Source organism: Natrix helvetica (assembly GCF_964273705.1).
Source record: "Natrix helvetica genome assembly, chromosome: 9".
NCBI classification, from domain to species: Eukaryota; Metazoa; Chordata; class Lepidosauria; order Squamata; family Natricidae; genus Natrix; species Natrix helvetica.
Window position 1 is genome coordinate 15211641 of NC_138560.1, and position 24652 is coordinate 15236292.

The 24652-nt window shown below is 41.8% G+C and overlaps 1 protein-coding gene across 4 annotated transcripts in view; it reads right to left on the reverse strand.

Moving 5' to 3' along the window:
* Positions 1 to 24652, reverse strand: part of RPS6KA1 (ribosomal protein S6 kinase A1) — a 127871-nt gene that overhangs the window by 54021 nt on the left and 49198 nt on the right. For 2 of the 4 annotated variants that reach the window (XM_081961920.1, XM_081961918.1), the window contains one exon: positions 1968 to 2018. The exons of 1 other annotated variant lie outside the window; for it this stretch is intronic. In XM_081961920.1, coding sequence (XP_081818046.1) covers positions 1968 to 2018 — 51 coding nt within the window. Of the gene's footprint in view, positions 1 to 1967; positions 2019 to 14979; positions 15072 to 24652 lie in introns of those variants that run through there. One more of the 4 variants, XM_081961922.1, reaches the window with a different exon arrangement.

Genomic DNA, 24652 nt, shown 5'->3' on the forward strand with positions numbered 1-24652 from the left:
TTGTGGCATTGCCTAAGATATCGGAACATTGCTATCATGTCTCCCCTAGTCCTTCTTTTCATCAGACTAGACCAGGCATGGCCAAAGTGCAGCCCGGGGGCCAAATGTGGCCCTTTTTCAAATTTCAAGCAGCCCGCAGCCTCTTCTCCCCACTGGAGTTATTTGTTTAGTCTTTCATTAAATACCGTATTTTTCAAAGTATAAAGATGCATCTTTTTCCCCTCAAAAAAGAGGCTAAAAATCTGGGTGCATCTTATACACTGAATACAGCATTTTTTGCCTCCCAAAACTCTGCCCCCTTCACCAAAATGGCTGCGCATAGCCTTTAGGAGGTTTTCAGAGTGCTCCTGGGGGGGCTGTGGAGGGCATAAATGAGCAAAAAACGGGCCATTTTTTGCTCAACTTTGCCCCCCCAGCCCCCAGGAGCATTCTACAAGCCTCTTAAAGGCTATTCATGCTCTTTTTTTAAAAAAAGGCCCATTTTCATGAAAAATGGGCCATTTTTGGGAGAGTGCAAAAACTTTTTTTTAATTTGCCTCTTCAAAATCTTGGTGCGTCTTATACTCCGAAAAATACGGTAGTTAATTCGCATTTAATGTTAAGGGTTCAAAGAATGTCCGGCTGAATGATCGGCCCCACACATTTTCACCTCACCAAATCTGGCCCTCCTTGCAAAAAGTTTGGACACCCCTGGACTAGACCTACTCAATTCCAGCAACCGTTCTTTATATGTTTTAGCCTCCAGTCCCCTAATCATTTTTGTTGCTTTTCTCTGCACTCACTCTAGAATCTCAACATCTTTTTTACATCGTGGGATTCTGGTTCTATGTTTTTTTAGTTGCTCCAACCACATTTAATTATTGTTACATTGTCTTTCAAATTGTCTTCATTGTTCAGTTATTTTTAATTGTTAACTGGTCAAAATCATGTGTTAGGTAGATGGACATATAAAGGGAGTTCAAGGCCCACCTTAGCCATGAAAGCCAGCTGGGTGACTTGGGCCAGTCCTTCTCTCTCAGCCCACTCCACTTCAAAGAGTTGCTGTTGCGGGTAAAACAGGAGGAGGACAATGTGTTGGATATGTTCACTGTCTTGAATTATGTGTAAAAATAATAAAGGTGGGATACAAATAAACAAAGAAAAGCTAACTAACTAAAGCAGGGGTTTCCAAACTTGGGAACTTTAAGACTTGTGGACTTCAACTCCCAGAATTCCCCAGCCAGCCATGCTGGCTGGGGAATTCTGGGAGTTGAAGTCCACAAGTCTTAAAGTTCCCAAGTTTGGACACCCCTGAACTAAAGAAATGCAATTCAGACCTACCATTCACAACTTGGGGTGCTCTACTTTATTAAATATTCAGAATATGCAAAGATGCAAAAGTCAACACATTTGGAAGGCACCATCTTATGCAAAGGGCTGTGTGTTTGTTTTTGCTTTAATTTGTAATCTTTGAAAAGGGAACCCCAATTTTAAGGGACATCCAACACCAAAGGCCCTTAAGATTATTTCTTTTAAAAGGCCCATGCTAAGATTTTCCAACAGCTAAAAGCACAAGAAATTTAGCATAGGTCCTACAATTGCAATCTTCTTCTTTCATGAATAACCCCAGATTTTTAGCCATGTGCATCAGAATAGCAGGTTAGCTTCATCTCTCCAGGCTGATTGGTCCTGAAAATCAACTTCAGTCTCTCTTCTGCTTTGGAGATGAAGCAAGAACTTAAAATCCTCCCTCTGCCCTGCACAATGCACCAGTCTTCTGCACTTCCAAACATGGGCTCAAAGAGAGCATCATGAGAGCCTATAACCTCAGAAGGAAAGAATGCAAAAAGTCCTATGTTAATTCAGTTTCAGTCCAATGCAGAACGATGCCAATCATCTTACAGCATCCGCCCTCTCTGAAAAAGTCAGGTGCAAAACAAAGAATCTTTCCTAAGAAGTGGGTGAGAACATAACTGACTGAGCCTTACCTTCTCTGTGGTTTTCATGTCTCTCTCTATCCAAGCTGGCTCCCGCTTTGCCTGCAGAATAAACAGGATTTACCATCTGAGTAAGAAGAAGAACAGGCAGCCAAATAACTTCCCCCCAAGATGTTAAGCTGAGCTCTATTCCCAAATCATCAAAGAGGAATAAAAGACATTGGCGAATTCCTGTGGTTTTCAGATCTGGCTGTGTGGTGCAAAGTGCAAGATATTTTGCATATTAAACTTCCCTTTAAAAAAAAATAACACTATCAAATTTCAAAATCAGGCATTAAAACATAATAGGGACCTGATTTTTTTCAATACAGAAACAATAATACAACCTCTAGGTTTTTAAGAATAATACCAATACTTAAAATATCATCGAATACCAATGCTCAACATTCCAAACAACCAGCATGCATAATGCATTCTTGTCTTAATTTTAATTGAATGTATATTGTCAAATATGGAGAACTATATAATTTTAAATGCACAATATTTCTCTGGTTACATCAAATCGAATCCTCAAAATCAAAAGCCATGATTTTTCTCCTTGTCTTGTAAGAAATCTAACAGCGGTCTCCAAATTTTAAGAAATATAGCCCAAATACAGGTAGTCCCTGACTTACATTGACAACTGAGCCCAAAATTTCTGTTGCTAAGTGTAACAGTTGTTAAATAAATTCTGCCCCATTTTACAACTGTTCTTGTCACACGTGTTAAGTGAATCATTGCAGTTGTGAAGTTAATAACATGGTTGTTAAGTGAATCTGACTCCCCCATTGACTTTGCTTGTCAAAAGGTTGCAAAAGGTGGTCACATAACCCCGGGACACTGCAACGGTCATAAATATGAACCAGTTGCCAAACATCTAGATTTTGATCACGTGACTATGGGGATGCTGCAACTGACTTGTGAAAAACATCATTAAGTCAATTCTTTCAGTGCTATTGTAACTTTGAACAATCACTTAACAAACGGTTGTAAGTTGAGGACTACCTGTATTGTCTCTAATCAAGGCAGTCAAGTTCATCATCTTGGCTAGCAGCATTAGTTTCAAACTCTTCCGTTGTGGTCTACGTGCCTCTCTCCATCTCTGTGCATATAGCAACCTATCAATCAGTGGAGCAAGTGGGCAGTTTTAGGTTTGTGGGTGTTATCATAAAAGAGGACCTGACCTGGGGCAACTCACATTGCAGCACTGGTCAAAAGGGCCCAGCAGAGATTATACTATCTGAGAGCTCTCAGGAAACAACTGAGTGAAAAACTGCTGGTGACCTTCTACTGCTGCACCATAGAGAATATTCTAACTTACTGCGCCTGTGTATGGGTTGCCAATTGCAAAGTGGCAGATAGGACAGTGCTCCAGAGGGTTAACGTCATTTCCCAGAGGATCATTGGTTGCCCTTTTCCCTCTTTGGAAGAGCTTTATAGCTCCCGCTGCCTTAAGAAAGTTCAAAACATTCTTAAAGATCCATCTCATCCTGGGCGCCCTTTTTTTGAACTATTACCACTTGGCAGACGGTACAGGATAATAAAAGCAGGACAAATAGGCTGAAAAACAGCTTCTATCCCAGAGTAATAACTACAGTATAATGAATACTACGGTATAGTGGCATGATGGCGAACCTATGGCGTGCGTGCCACAGGTGGCATGCGGAGCCATTTGTTAGGGCACACGAGGCATTGCCCTGTCAGCTCCAGCACCTTCTTTTAAGGCTGTTTTTTGCCCCGAAAAACCACCCCTTTGGGCAAACTGGAAGTTTGGGAATAGGGCTTTCCTGAAGGCTCCGGAGGGTGAAAAATGCCCCTACGAGCAAACAGTTTGGCAGTAAGGCCATTTTTCATCCTCTGGAGTCTTCAGGGAAGCCTCCTAAAGGCTCCAAGGGGCAAAAAACAGCCCTACAGCCAAACCGGAAGTCCATTCCCGATGGACGGGAAGCCTTGGCAGGGCCTCAGAGGGGCAGAGGAGGCTGTTTTCGCCCTCCCCAGGCTCCTAGAAAGCCTCTGGAGCCTGGAGAGAGTGAAAAATGGGTCCATCGTGTGCCAAAAGCAGAGGGGCATGCACGGGGGGGGGCGCATGCGCCACGCACATAGCATTATGGGTGTGGCACGCCCGCGCACGACCCCCCTGCATATCCTCCGCTTTTGGCACGTGATGGGAAAAAGGTTAGCCATCACTGCTATAGTGCAATATGATTGCAATATTCGCTTTTCAATTTCAATTATATAGCATGTGAAGGATGTGTGTTTGCAATGACAATAAAGTAAAGTAAACTAAACCTTGCATCTTAACCTTCCATTCTGAACATGACATTTCTGGTTTGTACTGATAGAGGCACCAAAAGGATGGGGCCCCTCCAATGTTTTCTTCCTTGCTAGAAATTCAGGCTGAATCTTACAACCACAAGGCTACTAAGCCAAATAGAGCCATGGTAAACACAGATTAAAAAATCAAGATGGCAATCACAACTTTGCAGCTGAAAATCTGCTTGATTTTTTGGTAGGTTGCAGAATTTTGATTGCACTATTGCTGTTGCCATCTGGATAATTTTGACCATCATACTCGGCAGACAATCCTGCTGGCCAGAATCCAGAAGCTACAGTGTTGGGAATAGGCGCTCAACTAGATACAGTTTTCTTGTCATAGGTCCTATGTACCCACTTCACTATTTGTGAAGCGACAAAAGTTTGCTTTTGTTTTGAGAAACCCAGCACACGAAAAATGGAAGTAAATATTATCACCACCACCACCTTTGATGTTAGAAAAGTTAGTTGCCATCCTTAGGGAGGGGAAGAAGAGTTTTTCCTTCTAATTGTTGCAATTCACATATTTGCAGTTTACAACACAGTTGTATAATACAATACAACACAATACAATACAATACAATAGCAGAGTTGGAAGGGACCTTGGAGGTCTTCTAGTCCAACCCCCTGCCTAGGCAGGAAACCCTATACCGTTTCAGACAAATGGCTATCCAACATCTTCTTTAAAACTTCCAGTGTTGGAGCATTCACAACTTCCGGAGGGAAGCTGTTCCACTGATTAATTGTTCTAACTGTCAGGAAGTTTCTCCTCAGTTCTAAGTTACAATGAAATTGGTTGTATAGAACAGAGAATTCAGATTTGTTTGTTTGTTTGAAGCAACTAATTCTTTCACAGACAAAAATATTTTTACGATTTCACTACCCGCATCTAGTCAAATTTACCACTATTCTATTTTTAAGTTTCTGAAGAATCTATTTAATAGTCTAGATATCTATGAAAATTTTCCCCAAATGGAAAATACTAGTTGGTTTGTACTATTTATGAGTGGTGGGTGGGTGGGTAACAAAGATGAGGTGATGAGGAATTTGTAAGCTATTTATGAAATATTTCTCTAACCTGGGGCTATCAAGATGGCCTAGGAATTATATAAGCTACTTTCTGACCACACCTGAACATATCAAGTTAAAGAAGATAGTATTACGAGAATCAGGAAGAAGCAATATAGGAAAACTCTAAGGATTATCAATAAACTGGTACAGGCTTTTATCCTCCCAGTTATACATAAAAATTCAGATCATCTTCACAATACCCAAAAGATCAGAATTCTCACTCCACTGTCTCAGTTTCAAATTCTAAGTATTCTAGTAAACAGATCTGCCTTATGGGATTCTTTGTTTTAAGATTCCCAATCAAATATGTTTCAGAATTCCCAGCCAATCTGGCTATAATTGAAAAAAAAATGCTGAATAATGTATTCATTACAAATAATCTCTGTTCCCCTCATGCAGAGCTGCTTAACCAACAGTGTGTGAATTTGGATGGGGAAAAATGCCTTTATTATACTAACTTCTAACTGAAATTTAGCTTGTTATTGATTTAATGGATTGATAAACACATCATGTATTTGGGTTTTTTTTGTTTAGTATTTTCATAACTGTTAATTCTTTAACATAATGTTCCAGTGACAGGAACCTGTCACCCTTTAAGCAGGGGAGGGCTTCAAAAATTTTAGCAAGGCGTTCTCTGCCCGGTTGCTGGGTGGATGTGGCCATGGTTGGTGTGGCCTAATCGGCCTCCTGCACCACAGCAGGGGGGGTTGCCTCCGGGAGGGCAAAAACAGCCTCCCCAGCCCTGTTTTTTGCCCTCCCCGAGCCTCTGCACGCATCCTGCACTTACTTGGATCGAAAACAGGCTGCATGGGGACTCCTGGGAGGGGAGGGGTGGGTGGGGCCAGCCAGGAGTGTGATTTGGGGGTTCTCCAAACTGGACAGAATCTTAGCTAGAGGTTCTCCTGGACCCCTGAGAACTCCCAGCAGGCCACCCCTGCCTTTAAGAGAAGATGAATACAATTCCCAGCAGCTGCGGCTGCAAGGGCCAATGGCTTACTGAGAAATGTAGTTGTTCTCTTTATAACTTTTCTATTGTACCTTTCACCAATAAATCCCACCAGCAACATCTTTATTTTATGGCAAGGTGAGCAACTCCTTCAATGTGGCGCTGTAGCCCTTTCCTCATTAGTGTCAGACCTATTCGCCCAGACACAGGATGGTATCAAGATGGTGGGAGCGTAACATGCAGAGGTGTGCTTGATATTCAAGCTAAGGTGCAGAAGTCTTTGGGAATTAACCAATAGCTTTATTTTTCATCGTGTATGTTTACTAACCTTTTCCAAAGCAGATGAGAAAATGGATTGTTTGCTTTTCAGACATGTTTATTTTCAGTTTAACAACAACTGCACCGTTTCCGGTCAATGGATTATATTTCAGCTTTAATTAGAAAATGGTATGATGAAAAATTGACCATGCCTGCAGAAAATTCAAAGCTATGTTTATTAATGTAGTTTTGCACCATTTGCAGCATTGCGTGGAAGCAGGGGCAAAAAAGCAAGGACTTCATCACATAGTTTTGATATTAACTTTTTGATCTCTCTCCATCCTACGCAGACGACCCTGATGCTATGAACAGCATTTGGGGCAACATTAATTAGATATCAATTGAAGCTTCCAAGCAAAAGAGGTTGGATACCTATAGTAGTTAGTCAAATGCTGAGAGGAAGTACAAGCAGGTCTCAACTTACAGCCATAAAGGAACTTGCCCATTATGGTTGTAAGTCGTGAAAGTCATAAAGCAGATCGCTCACACCACCGACTCAATTTTACAACCTTTTTTTCTAGCAGCTAATCTATCACTGTGGTTATTAAGCAAATGCAACAGTCGTTAAGCAAACTAAGTGTTCTCTGCAGGTTGCCATTGACTTACAACCATTTGTAGTTACAATGGCGCTGAAAAAAAGCAACTTATGACTGGCCCTCACATTTACAACCTATGACAGCCTCCCCATGGTCACATGATCAAAATTCAGGCACTTGGCAACCAGCAACTGACATCCCAGAGTCATATAATCACCAGGTACAATCTTCCCAGGAGGCTTCCAACAAGCAAAGTAGTGGCGATGGTGGGGAGATGGATTTGTTTAACAACAGCATGACTCCCGTAAAATCTGCAATGCTTCACTTAACAATTGTGGCAAAAAAAAAGATTGTAAAATCAGGCAAGGCTCATTAAATAACTGACTTACTTAGCAATAGAATAGAATAGAATAGAGTAGAGTAGAGTAGAGTAGAGTAGAGTAGAGTAGAGTAGAGTAGAGTAGAGTAGAATAGAATAGAATAGAATAGAATTTTTATTGGCCAAGTGTGATTGGACACACAAGGAACTTGTCTTTGCTGCAGATGCTCTCAGTGTACATAAAAAGGAAAAGATACGTTCATCACGAATCATAAGGTACAACACTTGATTATAGTCATAGGGTACCAAATAAGCAATCAAATCATACTAGGAAACAATCAATATAAATCGTAAGGATACAAACAACAAAGTTAAAGTTATGCAGTCATAAGTGGGAGGAGATAGGTGATAGGAACGCTGAGAAAATTAATATTAATAGTAATGCAGACATAGTGAATAATTTGACCGTGTTGAGGGAATTATTTGTTTAGCAAGGTGATGGCGTTCGGGGAAAAACTGTTCTTGTGTCTAGTTGTCTTGGTGTGCAGTGCCCTGTAGCGTCGTTTTGAGGGTGGAAGTTGAAACAATTTATGTACAGGATGTGAGGGGTTTGTAAATATTTTCACAGCCCTCTTTTTGACTCCGGCAGTATAGTGGTGGGCATAATAGGAATACTATCTGTATAGGGTGGTTTTGCCAAAATCCAGAAATAAATGCTGGTTTATAAAATGAGATCACATGACTGCAAGGACACTGCAAATGGCCATAAATGTGGACGGTTGCCAAGTGCCTGAAATGCGGTTGTGTAACCCTGGGATGTGTGTGTGTCTCTGTGTGTGTCTGTGTGTGTGTGTGTGTGTGTGTGCGCCATGAGAACTTCAGAATCAGGTCATAAATACATAAATTTACTTGTCCGGAAATGTTTTTTCCATTACGAATAATCTTGGTATAAATTAAAAAAAATTGAAATGGAATAAGCAACTCTACAATCATTGGTTACCTTCTGAGTGAATTCTAAAATATGCTCTCTCAAAAAAAAAAAAAACCCCAAGGCTATATGAAAATTTCATTCTATTAAAAAATGTATGTGTCAGGGATATGTGCCTAAGACTTTTGCAAAACCAAATTATGCATGACCATTAATAAGTATGTGAATTTATACAAATTACTGTAACCTGAGAGAGAGAGAGACAGAGAGACAGAGAGACAGAGAGAGAGAGACAGAGAGACAGAGAGAAAGAGACAAAGGGAGACAGACGTGGATAGATAGATAGATAGATAGATAGATAGATAGATAGATAGATAGATAGATAGATAGATAGATAGATAGATAGATAGATAGATAGGCTAGATAAGCTAGCTAGCTAGATGGATGGATAGATGATAGATAGATAGATAGATAGATAGATAGATAGATAGATAGATAGATAGATAGATAGATAGATGATAGATAATCTGATCACTCTTGCATATCACTTCTTTGGATAAGGAATGGAATTAAATCACAATTTCAAAATGGAAAAAGAGAGACTCTTCTGTTTATTTGGTCTGAAGTTTGCCCTTACAATAAAGAGCCTAAAGGAAAATGAACAGCACAGTTTCAGCATTTAAGGGAATTTGCAGTATACAGGTGAAACTCGAAAAATTAGAATATCATGCAAAAGTTCATTTATTTCAGTAATGCAACTTAAAAGGTAAAAGTAATATATGAGATAGATTCATTACATGCAAAGCAAGATAGTTCAAGCCGTGATTTGTCGTAATTGTGATGATTATGGCTTACAGCTCATGAAAACCCCAAATCCACCATCTCAGAAAATTAGAATATTACATGCAATCAATAAAACAAGGATTGCACATAGAACAATATCGGACCTCTGAAAAGTATAAGCATGCATATGTACTCAATACTTGGTTTGGGCCCCTTTTGCAGCAATTACTGCCTCAATGCGGCGTGGCATTGAAGCTATCAGCCTGTGGCACTGCTGAGGTGTTATGGGAGACCAGGATGCTTCAATAGCGGCCTTCAGCTCTTCTGCATTGTTCGGTCTCATGTCTCTCATCTTTCTCTTGGCAATGCCCCATGGATTCCCTACGGGGTTCAGGTCAGGTGAGTTTGCTGGCCAATCAAGCACAGTAATCCCACGGTCATTGAACCAGGTTTTGGTGCTTTTGGCAGTGTGGGCAGGTGCCAAGTCCTGCTGGAAAATGAAGTCAGCATCCCCATAAAGCTCGCCTGTGGAAGGAAGCATGAAGTGCTCCAAAATCTCCTGGTAGATAGCTGCGTTGACCCTGGAGTTAATGAAGCACCAACACCAGTGGACCAACACCAGCAGATTACATGGCTCCCCAAATCAACACAGACCATGGAAACTTCACACTGGACTTCAAGCATCTTGCAGTGTGTGCCTCTCCATTCTTCCTCCATACTCTGGGTCCTTGGTTTCCAAATGAGATGCAAAAGTTGCTCTCATCAGAAAAGAGGACTTTGGACCACTGAGCAACAGACCAGGTCTGTTTTTCTTTAGCCCAGGTAAGACGCTTCTGACATTGTTTGTTGTTCAGGAGCGGCTTGACAAGAGGAATACGACATTTGAAGCCCATGTTCAGGATCCGCCTGTGTGTGGTGGCTCTTGATGCACTGACTCCAGCCTCAGTCCACTCCTTGTGAAACACTTTTGAATGGCCTTTTCCTGACAATCCTCTCCAGACTGCGGTCATCCCTGCTGCTTGTGCACCTTTTTCTTCCACACTTTTCTCTTCCACATAACTTTCTATTAATGTGCTTTGATACAGCACTTTGGGAACACCCAACTTCTTTTGCAATTACCTTTTGAGGCTTTCCCTCCTTATGGAGGGTGTCAATGATGGTTTTCTGCACAACTGTCAGGTCAGCAGTCTTTCCCATGATTGTGATTCCTACCGAACCAGACTGAGAGACCATTTAAAGGCTCAGGAACCCTTTGCAGGTGTTATGACTTAATTAGCTGATTAGAGTGGGACACTTTTGACCCTAGAATATTGCACCTTTTCACAATATTCTAATTTTCTGAGATTGTGGATTTGGGGTTTTCGTGAGCTGTAAGCCATAATCATCGCAATTATGACAAATCACGGCTTGAACTATCTTGCTTTGCATGTAATGAGTCTTATCTCATATATATTAGTTTCACCTTTTAAGTTGCATTACTGAAATAAATGAACTTTTTGCACGATATTCTAACTTTTTGAGTTTCACCTGTGTTTCCCTGAATAGTAGTAAACTCTGGGACACAGGAGAAACAGAGAAGGATCACTAATATTAAAGCCTGCTGCTCAGGTATGTGTTGACCTAACGGAAGGGCAGACCCAGCGTAAATCCAGTCTTCACCAAGTTCAACATTTCCAACCATGGAAGAATTCCAAACCCTGCCTGCTCACTTCTCTACAAGTACCTGCATACACACTCAAATATTTTGGCAAAAAATACTGTAAGTGTGCAGAAAGAAGCAACAATGATCCAAATTCCCCACCCCCACTCCTAGCAAAAGACAGGGGCACTCTAGTTCGTGGAAAAGAATTCTGTTTCCTGTCAAGTTACAACTCTGCTCTCAAATGGGTGCATTCAAGAGATGCTGCCCACAAATCTCGTTTCCTGCAGAATGACGGAACAACAACACCCACAACATTTTGTTGCTTTTCTGCCTTTGCATTTTAGTTGAGGGGCGTGCTAGGTGGGCTGCTAGGAGTTTTAGTCCAAAATATTTTAGGGTTATTACTTGTAAAGGGGAGGGGAGAGAACTACAGGCGGCTTCTCTGAGAAATACTTGCTAAACCTCAAAAACACACATAAAGGAGGAGGAGCAACTTCTTCCTTTACTTAAGTCAGTGGTGTCCAAACTTGGGAACTTTAAGACTTGTGGACTTCAACTCCCAGAATTCCCCAGCTAGCTGGCTGGGGAATTCTGGGAGTTGAAGTCCACAAGTCTTAAAGTTCCCAAGTTTGGACACCCCTGACTTAAGTGAACAAGAAAAATTGCAACAGTTCTTTGATAAGATAGAAAGAAAGAAGAAAGAAAGAAAGAAAGAAAGAAAGAAAGAAAGAAAGAAAGAAAGAAAGAAAGAAAGAAAGAAAAGAGAAGAGATGAATTCAGCCAGGCAAGTGAAGCTTCTGAGATTATATTTTGTGCTTGTAAACAAGCTGTCATATTACAGAAACTACGCCCACGTTTTAGCAAAGCTTGCTGCTAGAAAGAAGCAGAAGTTCCTGTGCTTAATACACTTCAGAGCTGTTCACCATAATAGGATGAATAAAAAATATGACTTAAAACACCATTTATATAAATCAATACTGAAAGAAGCTTGGTGCTAGTTTTTTAGATAAACTAGCTAAGTTTAGATAACTTGTAGGTTTTATGGGAGGCCATGAAAGAAAACTACACCGTACATTTTTGCCTTTTGAAATGAAGTCGCTGAAACGCTCGCCAGTCCAAAACAGTCTACATGAACTTGGCAAAGTGGTGCCGAGTTGTTCAGATTCCAGATTCACCTCTAGAATTCCCTTTTCCTCTCTCATCCCTTCCTCCATGACGCTACCGGAAGCAGGTTGGTTCCTTGTTGTCTTCCAGGTGAAGCTCTTAAAAGCAGGTCTAGTGTTTGCAATTACTACACTTCAAAAAAGAAGTGGGGTTAGATACCCTCCCATCTCACTGCACTCTGTCCTTAAAGTTAAAGGTAAAGGTTCCCCTCGCCGTTCCCAATTCTAGGGGGCAGTCGTTCCCAATTCTAGGGGGCAGTGCTCATCTCTGTTTCAAAGCCAAAGAGCCAGCGCTGTCCGAAGACGTCTCCGTGGTCATGTGGCTGGGAAGACTAAACGCGGAAGGTGCACGGAACGCTGTTCCCTTCCCACCAAAGGTGGTTCCTATTTTTCTACTTGCATTTTTACATGCCTTCGAACTGCTAGGTTGGCAGAAGCTGGGATAAGTAACAGGGAGCTCACTCCGTTATGCGGTGCTAGGGATTCGAACCTCTGAATTGCCGACCTTTCTAAACGACAAGCTCAGCGTCTTACCCACTGAGCCAGCACTCTGTCCTTGCCAATACTCAAAACATCATTTGTTAGATTTCTATTTGGCTTTCCCTGAGAACCTCAAGCAGTGTTCAGAGCTACACAGAACAACCATCCTGAGAAGTAAGTCGGGCTCGGAGAGGCGGTTTGACTCAAATCTTCCCAGTGAACTACAGGTAGTCCTTGAGTTAAAATGGTTCATTTAGTGACCGTTCAAAGTTACAACAATGCTGAAAAAAAGTGATTTTCACCGTTTTTCACACTTACAACTGTTGCAGCATCTCCATGGTCACCTGATCAAAATTCAGATGCTTGGCAACTCACACATATTTATGACGGTTGCAGGGACCCCCTTTGCAACTTTCTGACAAGCACTGTCAATAGGGAAGCCAGATTCACTTAACGACTGTCTCACTAACTTAACAACTGCAGCGACTCACTTAACAACTGTGGTGAGAAAACTCGTAAAATGGGGCAAGGCTTACTTAACAAATGTTTCACTTAGCAACAGAGATGTTGGGCTCCATTGTGGTCGTAAGTCAAGGACTATCTGTATTAGCATTCCGTAGTCCTTGTCCAAGAAGTAGAGGTAAGCATATTTCAGCTATGGGCTATAAATTAAACAAACCAATCCATGTTATCCATAGAACAAGCCAGTGCCAATCCAAGCTTAATCCAATCTTAACCACTATACCACAGTTTGGGGGTTGGGGATTCTGGCTATGTCTGACACAAATGTTGTGAATGCCCCAACACTGGAAGTCTTTAAGAAGATGTTGGATAGCCATTTGTCTGAAACGGTATAGGGTTTCCTGCCTAGGCAGGGGGTTGGACTAGAAGATCTCCAAGGTCCCTTCCAACTCTGCTATTGTATTGTATTGTATTGTATTGTATTGTATTGTATTGTATTGTATTGTATTGTATTGTAAATCCCGATTTTAGCTTTTGCATAATTAGGTTCAGAAGTGAATAACAATTAGAGAGTAGGAATCCAATAGAGAATTTTTAAAAAGGATAAATGCAGTTAAAGTATGAGCAAGTCTTTTGTTTTTAGCCACTACATTAATTCTAACGTTGGAACTCAAGGCTCATGCAATAAAATTACTTCCAGTAGATCGGGGGGGGGGGGGGGGGTCACAAACTTTTCAGACCTCAGGGACCACTAAATTCATAATTTTAAATCTCGCAGGCCGCTCATATGAATTTTTTAAAAAGATAAATAGTATGTTTAATTTTTTTTAAAAGATAAAACAGTATTTTAAATTCCGCAGGCCACTGGCTGGTGACCACTGCAGTAGATTACATACCAGAAGACATTCATCTTCATATGTAGGAAATCTCGGTATCAAAACACTATAGAGGTTTGCTTTCTCGTGAAATATTAAAGAAGGAAGAGTTCCTAAAATTCATTCAATTTTACACATTATGTATCCATGTCTGTCTGTCTGCCTGCCCATTCTTCCTTCCTTCCTTCCATCCATCCATCCATCTGCCACACAAAATGTTCTTTCTCTTCTACTTTCCAAATGGCATCCCCAACACATCTAAACACATCTGAATGAACACACTGCCTGAATAATGATGAATAATAATTTTATAAAGAGTTAGTCACGTGAGTCTCCTGCAACAAAAACAACCATGGATTTTGTGGCCTCTGAAAGACTACCAAAGACATAAACTCTTGGGGACCACAGCCATTTTCAACAGTGCTCGAGTATGTTATCCTGAGATAAAAGTATATATACACACACCCATGGATGGAAGGTAGAACAAGAGCAAAATAAGATCTGATACAGGTGAAGCATGAATAAAAATACATTAATCTGAAAAGAAGAAGAATCGGGATTTTAGATTATTTTCATCGTCCAAAGAAAAATAAAATCCGCTCATCTATGTTTGTGCTTAATCCAAAACAATCTCCTCCCCATATTAATAAATTAAGGAAAATCCTTGCTTTCTTTCAGAAAGGAAGTGCAATTCTGATAAAGAGATCACAAATTCTTTTTACAAAAATCAAAGTGAAAGAACAACCAAGAGCCCAAAGGAGGGAACATATAGGAAGCCACGAGGTTCAGCCCTAGACATCTTTGCCAATGGAAGAGAGTCCTCACCACCTCACTTGCTAGACAGCCATATTGGGGTTAAGATGGATCTAAAGGGGCAAGAGCCGTACTAAGAAGCATGGTGCAGCCTTATGACTTCTTTATTTAAACGTCTGCGTCAGGATTATGGTCCAGGGTCATCTCAAGATAGGTTCCACAAGCCCCATGACACTCCTTCCCAGCTACTCTACAAAACGTGGAATGATCTGGGCTAGGGAATGGGTCCCATTCTCTCCTTCCACTGTTTCCTCTTCCATTCCTGGTGGTTGCACCCAGACTAGCTAAGATAGACCAAGCTTCTCGTCATCGCCCAAGCTGAGCCAAGCCGAGCTAAACCGAGCCCAGCCGAGTGCAAAAGACAGTCGCACTTGCCTTGGTGCGAAACAGCAGCCTCATCATCCTCTCCACAATCGCCGGGGAGCTCTTCTCCCATTGCCCGCCTGCTGTCAGAGCCTGGACATCAAAACAGAGAACACTCCCAGCAGAAGCTCTCTGTGGGTCATTTGGATAAAATTCAAAACTTTCAGCAGAGAGGAAACTGTAATTTCCCCACTGATAAACCGCAAGAAGAGTTTCCAGCACAGAGCTTGGCTGATGAATCAGATAGGTACTAAAAGAAAGACGAAGAAAAAGACAAGAAAAACCTCTGGCTTGGGGAGGGGGAGGGGGGGTGGAGGATCCTAGATCGCCCTATTTAGGGGATACTAACCAAATATATTTTCCCTGCTGTTTCCTGTGGAGCAAAGCTTGAAGCAGCTAAGGCTAAAAAGGAAGTGAAGGCAACCGCAAAACATCTTTGCCTTCTCTGTCTTCTTGATGGTAGCAAGTCCCAACCACCTTGCTTTGTTCTCCAGGCAGGAGATGCTAAGCCCATCCTAACTCTCCCGCTGTTGCTAAGGGTCCTACAGCAATACAGGTAATCCTTAACTTACAATGGTCCACTTAGTGTGGTTCGAAATTACAATGGCACTGAAAAAAATGACTTTATGACAGTTTTCCACACTTACGACCAATGCAGCCTCCCCACGGTCACATGATTAAATTTTGTCATGTGATCTCCCTTTGTGATCTTCTGATAAAAGCAAAGTCAATGGGGAAGTCAGTGTTCTGACCGAGGCTTCCCAAGAGCATGAAGCAAACTCCTTGTCATTGTCAGCAAAGTCTTTCAAAGGAGGATTTACAGTCACAGACCTTATCTGGCTTGGAGAGGTGACAGGCCAACATCTGCAAAACTTGGCAAGGAGTCTCAGAGAGTCACGAACCAATTAAGCGAACTAATTGTCTTCTGCAAACTCCACTCCCCTTTCACTCCTCTTTTATTTCCTCTGGGAGGGACCATTCATTGTCCACCCGTGGCCTTACTCCCAAGTCAACCCCTGTTCTTTACTTGTCCCCTTCGTCTGGCAACTCTGCACATGCATACACTGGGAACAGGTTCCAGCTGTTCTTCTGCCCCGCTGATGTCTGACTCTGAAGACAGCTGATAACTGGCATACGGCTCTGCCCCCCTCTTTGCCTCTGACACAGAGCCTTCATCAGAGCCTTCCCCAGACTCCAGGACTGGCCCATGTTCCTCCTCAACCTCCTCACTGTCTGAATCTGCTGCCAGTTCCGCTGGCCACTGGCAGGCCACAACAGCCAGATTTATATAACAACCAAGTTGCTACCTTAACAACTGCAGTGATTCACTTAACAACTATGGCAACAAAAGTCACAAAATGGGGAAAAAGTCACTTAGCAAATGTCTTGCTTAGCAACAGAAATTTTGGGCTCAATTGTGGTCATAAGTTGAGGACTATCTGTAGAGTCATACTTTGTGGCTTGAGGACAAGAGGAAATACTATAAGGTTTGGAGTGTTTCTTTTTTAAAAATAAAAGGCATTTTTTTGTGGATGCTTCTTTTGCCTTCTCTTTCTGTGTCTTCACCTCTTTCTGTGCTCACCAACTTTGTTTGCTATTGTTCAATTATCTTTTTTCCTTCCAGAAGCTTAAGGCTGTATATATTCCTTCCCTCCTATTTCCCCCCCCCCCCGATAACCAGCAAGATGTTGGATTAAGACATACCGAGTCATTGAATGTCATCTATTAAACTTTTATTGCTAGGTGTTAACTGTAGATGATGAAGTTCTATAATCTTAACAAATTAATCGTGCATGAAATCCAAGTGAGGGATTTGGGGGGTCCCCTCTATTTTGTGTTCCTGCATTTACCCCTTTTGGAGTGAGGCTTCAGCACACCAATCAAAAGCCCTGGACCCCAAAAAGCTGAAGATCTCCTGCAAACAATATTGAGTCTAGTGGACACAGTGTCTGAGTGCTGTTTGGAGAAAATATGTTATATTACATGTCCCTGCAAAACTGTTCAGTTGCTGTATGAATAGGGAGATTATCTTAAAGTAAAAGTAACTGAGAAGTAGGTGGCATCTTGAGAAACACAATTTATAATCTTATGTTTAATCACTTGTCTATCCTAGATGAATCAATCATGGTCTCTTAGCTAAAACATGCATCTTCTGTCTGGTATCTTCCAGATGTGTTGAGGAAGCCACTTTCAAGAGCTGGATTGGAATTCTGGGTTTTATAATTTCATCTGGAGTGGAATGTTTTGGGGGGAAATAATTTAATGTATCCTACAGGACTGGTGAGATGATTTAAACAAGCTAACTCCCTATGAATTCCTTGCAAGAAAACTTTTATGAGCCAAAATCTATTTAAAATAATTTAGTGAGTATAAATTTCATAGATTGCTAGACCAACAGCACAGAGGCACTACCTACATATTAGAATTCATGCAAGTATTTTTAATGTACAGGTTGGATTTGATCTCAAATCAGTCTTAGCTGGTACAGGACCAGCCCTCCATTAGACAAAACAGATAGCATTGAAGAAACTGATTTTTAGCTGTCATGCAATTGCTTAAACGTTTTACGAGGCTTGATATATTACTGTTATTTATTCTCTTGCAGAGGGACTTCTGAAATTTGCACAGGACTACTGAACCCATATTATCATCAATAGCTTTTTCCCTTTAATGGGATTGAGGTAAAGGTAAAGGTTCCCCTCTCACATATGTGCTAGTCGTTCCCAACTCCAGGGGGCGATACTCATCTCCATTTCAAAGCTGAAGAGCCAGCGCTGTCTGAAGACATTCTCCGTGGTCATGTGGCCGGCATGACTCAACACCAAAGGCGCACGGAACGCTGTTACTTTCCCACCAAAGGTGGTTCCTATTTTTCTATTTGCATTTTTAACGTGCTTTCAAAGTGCTAGGTTGGCAGAAGCTGGGACAAGTAACGGGAACTCACTCTGTTACGCGGCGCTAGGGATTCTAACCGCTGAACTGCCGACCTTTCTAATCGACAAGCTCAGCTTAGCCACTGAGCCACCACATCTCAATGAGATTAGCTGGTATAAAACTAGCACCCTGCAGTCGTGCCACTTCAAAGTAGCTGGTATAAAACTAGCACCCTGCAGTCGTGCCACGTCAAAGATTGGGTGAAATGGCATTTGGGCTTTCCGGGCGCCTGAGAGGCTGAGGTTGCCAGGTAAAAGAGTTGCCCTGTCTTCTCCCAGCAAAAGGGGACGGCACGTCAGCTCTCTGTTCCTATCAGCAGATAAGCCACAGGGCTGGTTACAAGCAGAGTTGCAAGTACAGATCAGAGTTTCAAAAACAGGAAGCAGACATTCTGGTAAAGAAACTTCAAAAGAGCAGCTGTTCTTACCTGATGAGAAAGAAATGGTCTCTAGGTTCCACGGAGAAGACTGCAAACGATGACTGTAGGTGAACATATTTCAACTTCGACTCCCACCCCCACCCACCCCCCACACCCATCACATGCTAATCTCCCTGGGAAGGTATATGGCAAACTATTTTTTTTTAAAAAAAAGGATCTTCTACTACGCTAATCTGAGGAATAGCCTCATCAAGAGATGAATCAACTAACTTTCTGGTGCCAAGTAGAATACTTTTTATACCCCGGGGCATTTTAACAAAAGAATTTACAAGTTAGACTCTTGATCTATGTGGCTTGCCGTTTTTATACACTCACTGGCAGGGATGCAGGCAGATTTCCCATCAGTGGCTGCCTTGGTGATGGCCTGGGGCAATTTATACGAAAGTATAATAACTTGACAATTGAGGCTTCAGAGAGCTGGTTTTCTGTCAGGAGCAAGCCTAGAAATGTTAACAGCTTGCTCATGTCAAAATATGCCGGGTCTGGAGATTTGGAGATGCCTTAGTTTGCACACAGGAAAATCTCAGCACAGAAGCAACTTTTCAAAAAAAAATAAAAAATCTGGAGGAGTTTGACAGCACTTTTTGAGAGTAGCAAGTGTTATTATAAAAGGCAAACATTTTCATAATGGTGTTATGCTTTCTCATAAAAGGTATTAGACTGAAGAGAGGCTACCAGATTCCTCCAGTTTTTTGCTGCCATAAATCAGTGTTTCTCAATCTTAGCAACTTTTGAGATGTGTGGATTTCATCTCCCAGAATTCCCCAGTCAACATATGAGACATCTGCCCAGGATACTGTACATTCTACCTAGAGAGCCACGTTGGCACAGTGGTTAGAGTGCAGTACTGCAGGCTACTTCTGCTGCCTGCCGGCTGCCTGCAATTTGACAGTTCAAATCTCACCAGGCTCAAGGTTGACTCAGCCTTCCATCCTTCCGAGGTGGGTAAAATGAGGACCCAGATTGTTGGGGGCAATAGGCTGACTCTGTAAACCACTTAGAGCGGGCTGCAAAAGCACTACGAAGCGGTATATAAGTCTAAGTGCTATTGCTTATTTGGGGTAACTGACCCACCAAGTTCACCAACCCACAGCTGCTGCTCATGGTTTTAGGCAGCAGCCCTTGGGAAATCTTCCCAAGGAGGACTCAACCACCAATGGTCCTTCCCCATTTAAAATAAGTCTTCTCAAATGTTTACAGCTTAGATGTGTTTATACACGACCATCAACTGATATATTGTATTATTATAGTGGCTGTTTATGGCGTTTTTTAAAAATAAACTGTACTGTAAACCAATCTAAGAATCGTGGGAAGGTGGCATTAAAATGGTTTAAACTGGACAAGTGGAAAGATCACATTCCAGGAATGGGCCTGCTCCAAAAGGAAAGGGTCTGCCTTTCATACTTCAAAGCCACATCCTGGACAGTTCACAGCTTGCCAGTAGAAGTGAAGCAACAGGCCTGGAATAATGATTCAGAGGTATGTATTGTAATCCTAAGTATTGTAAAACCTAAAGTGTAAAACATACTGAGACATGCTTTGAGCATGTCTCAAGTGATTTAGGCCAGCGTTTCTCAAACTTGGCAATGTGAAGAAGTAAGGACTTCAACTTAAAAGAATTTTTAACAGTGGCCATGCTGGCTAGAGAATTTTGAGGATTGAAGCCCACACATTTTAAGGCTGACCAAGTAGGGAGACCATGTGCACTATGCATATACTGTATGTAGGGGTCTATAGATCTAGAGCAGGGGGTCTCCAAACTCGGCAACTGAAGACTTGTGGATTTCAAGCTTGCTGTCTGGGGAATTCTGAGAGTTGAAGTCCACAAGTGTTCAAATTGCCAAGTTTGGAGACCCCTGATCTAGAACCCTCACAGAGTACTTAGACCTCAAGATCAAGGTTGCAACTGATCGTCCACCCATATTTTATGTACAATGAGCATAAAAAACAGACAGAGCTTTGGTCATGTTGGGAGAGGTGAGGGGTTTTTTTGGGGGGGGGGGACAGGGACAATAGTCTGTGAACAAATTTAATTCCTGGAGAACATTCATGTAGAAATGTCTCCTGCAGTTTTCTTGGCAATAATATGCAAGTGCTTTATCGCAGTCTTGTTTCCAGAATGCTTTTCCTGCCGGTTGCTGAGATATATAAATCTATAGATACACAAAAATACCATGTGCTGACACCCTGTGGGCAAATGATCAATTTTATTTCTGCAGAAGCAATGCATTTGCCCCTGCAGAGTTGAGTTTTAAAATCTGCATTACTCTTTCCGCGTTACAACTTATAGAATATCACTCAGAGGCTGTTTGACAGAAAGGGAGAGGCCCCCATCATTCTTGGCCCAGTTTGTTGGGCCGTGCAGTAACCCTTCTGCACAGAGCGCCTCCCACAAAAATTTTTTCCACATCTCTGTATGCTGCAAGAGATCAGTAGAGATTAACCGCTGTTACCATTATGATGTTTTCTCAAACGTTTAACTAGGGTCAGTCTTCCTGCCGTGTAGGAGTCTAGAATTCTGGGGTGATAGGTCACATCCTATCATTTTGGTGGCATCTTTCCAAGTTCTTGAAGAGCACCAGCATTTCTAAGGCTTAATATACCAGTTTCCCGTGTTCCTCTCAATAGGGTTTCTTTTTGGATTCACAGATCATTCTTATTGCCCATTTGAATACAGAGTAACAGAGTTGGAAAGGAGCTTGGAGGTCTTCTACTCCAACTCCCCACTCAGGCAGGAGACCCTATACCTTTTCAGACATATGGTTGTCCAATCTCTTCTTACAAAACATCCAGCGTTGGAGTATTCACAACTTCTGGAGGCAAGTTGTTCCACTGATTAATTGTTCTAACAGTCAGGAAATTTCTCCTTAGTTCTAAGATGCTTCTCTCCTTGATTAGCTTCAACCGATTGCTTCTTGTCTTACCCTCCGGTGCTTTGGGGAATCCCTCTTTTTTGTGGCAGCCCCTGAGATATTGGAACATTGCTATCCTATCACCCCTGGTCCTCCTTTTCGTCAAACTAAACATACCCAGTTCCTACAACCGTTCTTTGTATGTCTTAGCCTCCAGCCCCCTAATCATCTTTGTTGCTCTCCTCTGCACTCTTTCTAGAGTCTCCACATCTTTTTTATATCGTGGTGGCCAAAACTGGATGCAGTATTCCAAGTGTGGCCTTACCAAGGCATTATAAAGTGGTATTACTAGAGAAGATTGTTTGAATTGTCCCACCTCCCTTCATTTTATATTTTAAGGATTAATATGAAACCAGATCATCTGGCCAGTACAGAATAGATTGCAACTGTTATATCCCATGGTTGGGAAATTATACTGTGAATGAAATAATGCCTAAAATATCACTCGCCAGTGAAGGAGAAGGAAACCTCTCCTGGACAAGCTTCTTGCCTTCCAGGAGAATCTGAATTTTAAAAACAGCCTGAGAGGCTGCCACTGAGACCCTGTGTTAAAAAGTGTTCTGTGTTTGCAGCAGAACACATTAATGAAACATGCCCCTGGCTTGACACAGACTGAAGTAGTTAAGTTAGGCAGAATTAGTTCAGTTACAGTATGTTGCGTGTATATATAAACACATAGCTTTCAAAATCTCTCATAGCATGCTCGCTTCCATTTCACATACACACCCGCCCTCAAAATAGCTTCTGGGGGACTTTGGGTTGAGGCAGTGATTTGCCTCAATTAATTCATTAATTTGCCACCCATCTAGTTTTGAAGCCATTCTGGTCGGCTGTCAAATTGCCCAGTAAGGTCCTATGGTTGGTGTGTTTATATGTGTGAGTGCATGCGTTTGAGACTTAAACCGGGATTTTTCCCAGCCCATCATCGCTTCAACATTCAAGTAGTCATCTAACTCCAGAAAGTCTCACAGAAAATCTGATTGCATTAATCATTAAGGGCAACAATAAATATGAAAAATATTCAGGATTCAGGAAAAATGGAAGGTGCCATTTCCATTTGAGATTAATCTTCTGCATTGCTTTTACTGATCGGTGTGAAACTTACACCTGTCAGCAGTGGATATAGAATCAAAACAACACTTCCTAAAACCCACTGAACATTTCCTATGAGAATGCCAGATGCCTCCCTTGGCAAGACAGCAAAGATGGAATTTCCTCCTACCATAGTTAATATTAGAAGCTTAGCCCATTGCTCCAGTGTTTCTCAACCTATTGGCTGAGGAATTCTGAGAGTTTATGTCCACACAACTGATCATTACCAAGGTTGAGAAACACTGCTGTAGTCCATGAATTTTGCACAATTAGCTTTTCTCTCTTCGCCTTTATTAATTTCGGATAATAACAGGTGTGTGATGTTTGTGGGCTTTTTAAATATTGTCTAGGAGGAGGAAAAAGAGGAGAAAGAGGAAGAAAAGGTAGTAGTAGTAGTAGTTACTTTGGTTGCCTTGAGCCAGGAAAACAAGAGAAAGTATTACAAATAAATAAGCTTGCCAGTGATGGAAACAACTGAAGTTGCTGGGATAAATCATTTAGTAGATAATGTAGGAAAGCTAACCACATATATGGGTGCCATGCAAATCAACATGTCAATAATTCTGCCTGCAGCTATCTGTGTCCTTCAAATGTTTGTGTTTATTTGGGTGTAACTTAACTCTATATTCTTACTAAGTGGCAAATAAGATCTGGAAACTCAATATTTTCTGGTGAGCTTTCTGCATTTCAGCTGAGAAAGGTTGACAATGTTACAAAGTGAAACGGGTACTAAAAATAATAAGCAATGGATAAAATTAAAAATAAAACAATGACAAATAAATGTAAACATGCATAAACACCAGATTCTCTGCTTTGTGACTTTGTAACTTTAGAGACAATCAACAGTTGAAAATCTTTAGGTAGCAAAATTGTGTTATATCATACACAATAGTTTATGACTGAAGTGGCCTATAAGCCCAATAAAGCAGAATTTAAAATAAACATCAAGACTTTAGCACAGGGCGTCCAACCTAAGCAACTTTAAGACCTGGGGACTTCAATTCCCAGAATTCTCCAGCCAGCCAAGGCTTTACATTCTTACTATTTTGAACAGAAATCAGGAACCTGGTAGTACCTTCCTTATCTCACACATTTTAATAGGTTAACAGAGTTGGAAGGGACCTTATAGGTCTGTGATGGCGAAACTATGGCACCCGTGCCACAGGTGGCATGCAGAGCCATTTCTTAGGGCACGCAAGGCATTGCCCTGTCAGCTCCCAACGCGCACTGGCCAGCTGATTTTTGGGCTTCGTTTTTTGCCCTCTGGAGGCTTCCCTGAAGCACACTGGGCTGTTTTGCGCCCTCCGGAAGCTTCAGGAAAGCCTCCTGAAGCCTCCGGAGGAAGAAAAATGGCCCAATGGGCAACCCGGAAGTCCATTCCTGAACTTCCGGTTTGCGTGTTGAGCCATTTTTTTTGCCTTCCCCAGGCTCCTAGAAAGTTTCTGGAGCATGGGGGGGGCAAAAAACAGGCTTACCGGGCCCACCGGAAGTCAGAAAACGGGCCGTTTCCAGCCTCCGGAAAGCCGTTTTCACCCTCCGCAACTCCAAGAAAGCAGTATGCGAGGGGGGGGCACGAACGCATGCGCAAGGGGCACAGCATGGGGAGAATTAGGGGGGTGGGCACACAAATGCATGCGATAGCCATCACTGTTGTAGGTCATCTAGTCTCAAGCCCCCTCAGTCTCCTCCTGATGTTTAGCTACAATAAACTAACATGGCTCTCCTCCTACAATGTCTATTTTGGACAGAGTGTCTCCTTTTACGGAACTTAGGAATAAGAACTCTCAGTAGTTCCAATCAGTATGACCAACAGGACCCGATTGAGGATTAGAATACAGCCAGATCTTGTATTCCTGTTTCTTTTTTTCTCGGTTTAATATAATTAATATAAAAGAAAATTTTACATACATAACAACGCATGGAAACATAAAAGGAGAAGTAGGGGAGAAAAGAAATAAGAATAAAAGAAGATATGGAAAAGAAAAAAGAGATCTAAAGCGACTCTCTATGCTCTTTGCAACAGTTACCCGTACAAACATTGTAATTACCATTTCCACCCTCTGAAATTATTCTTTATTCCTGTTTCCACGTAGCCTGGACAGTGACTGGAGGGCATATGAAATGGATATGAACAAAAGAAGTTATTTATGTCTCAATCTCTTATTACAAGGAAGAAAGTTGCCACAGGAAGGAAGCCTTTTTTTCGAAAGGTGTGAACTCCAGCAGATCACAAATAGCATCTTCCTTTCACTCTGAGGAAATTTGGGGGTGGGAACCAGTCCTTGAAGGGCTGGAAACTTGGTTCCAT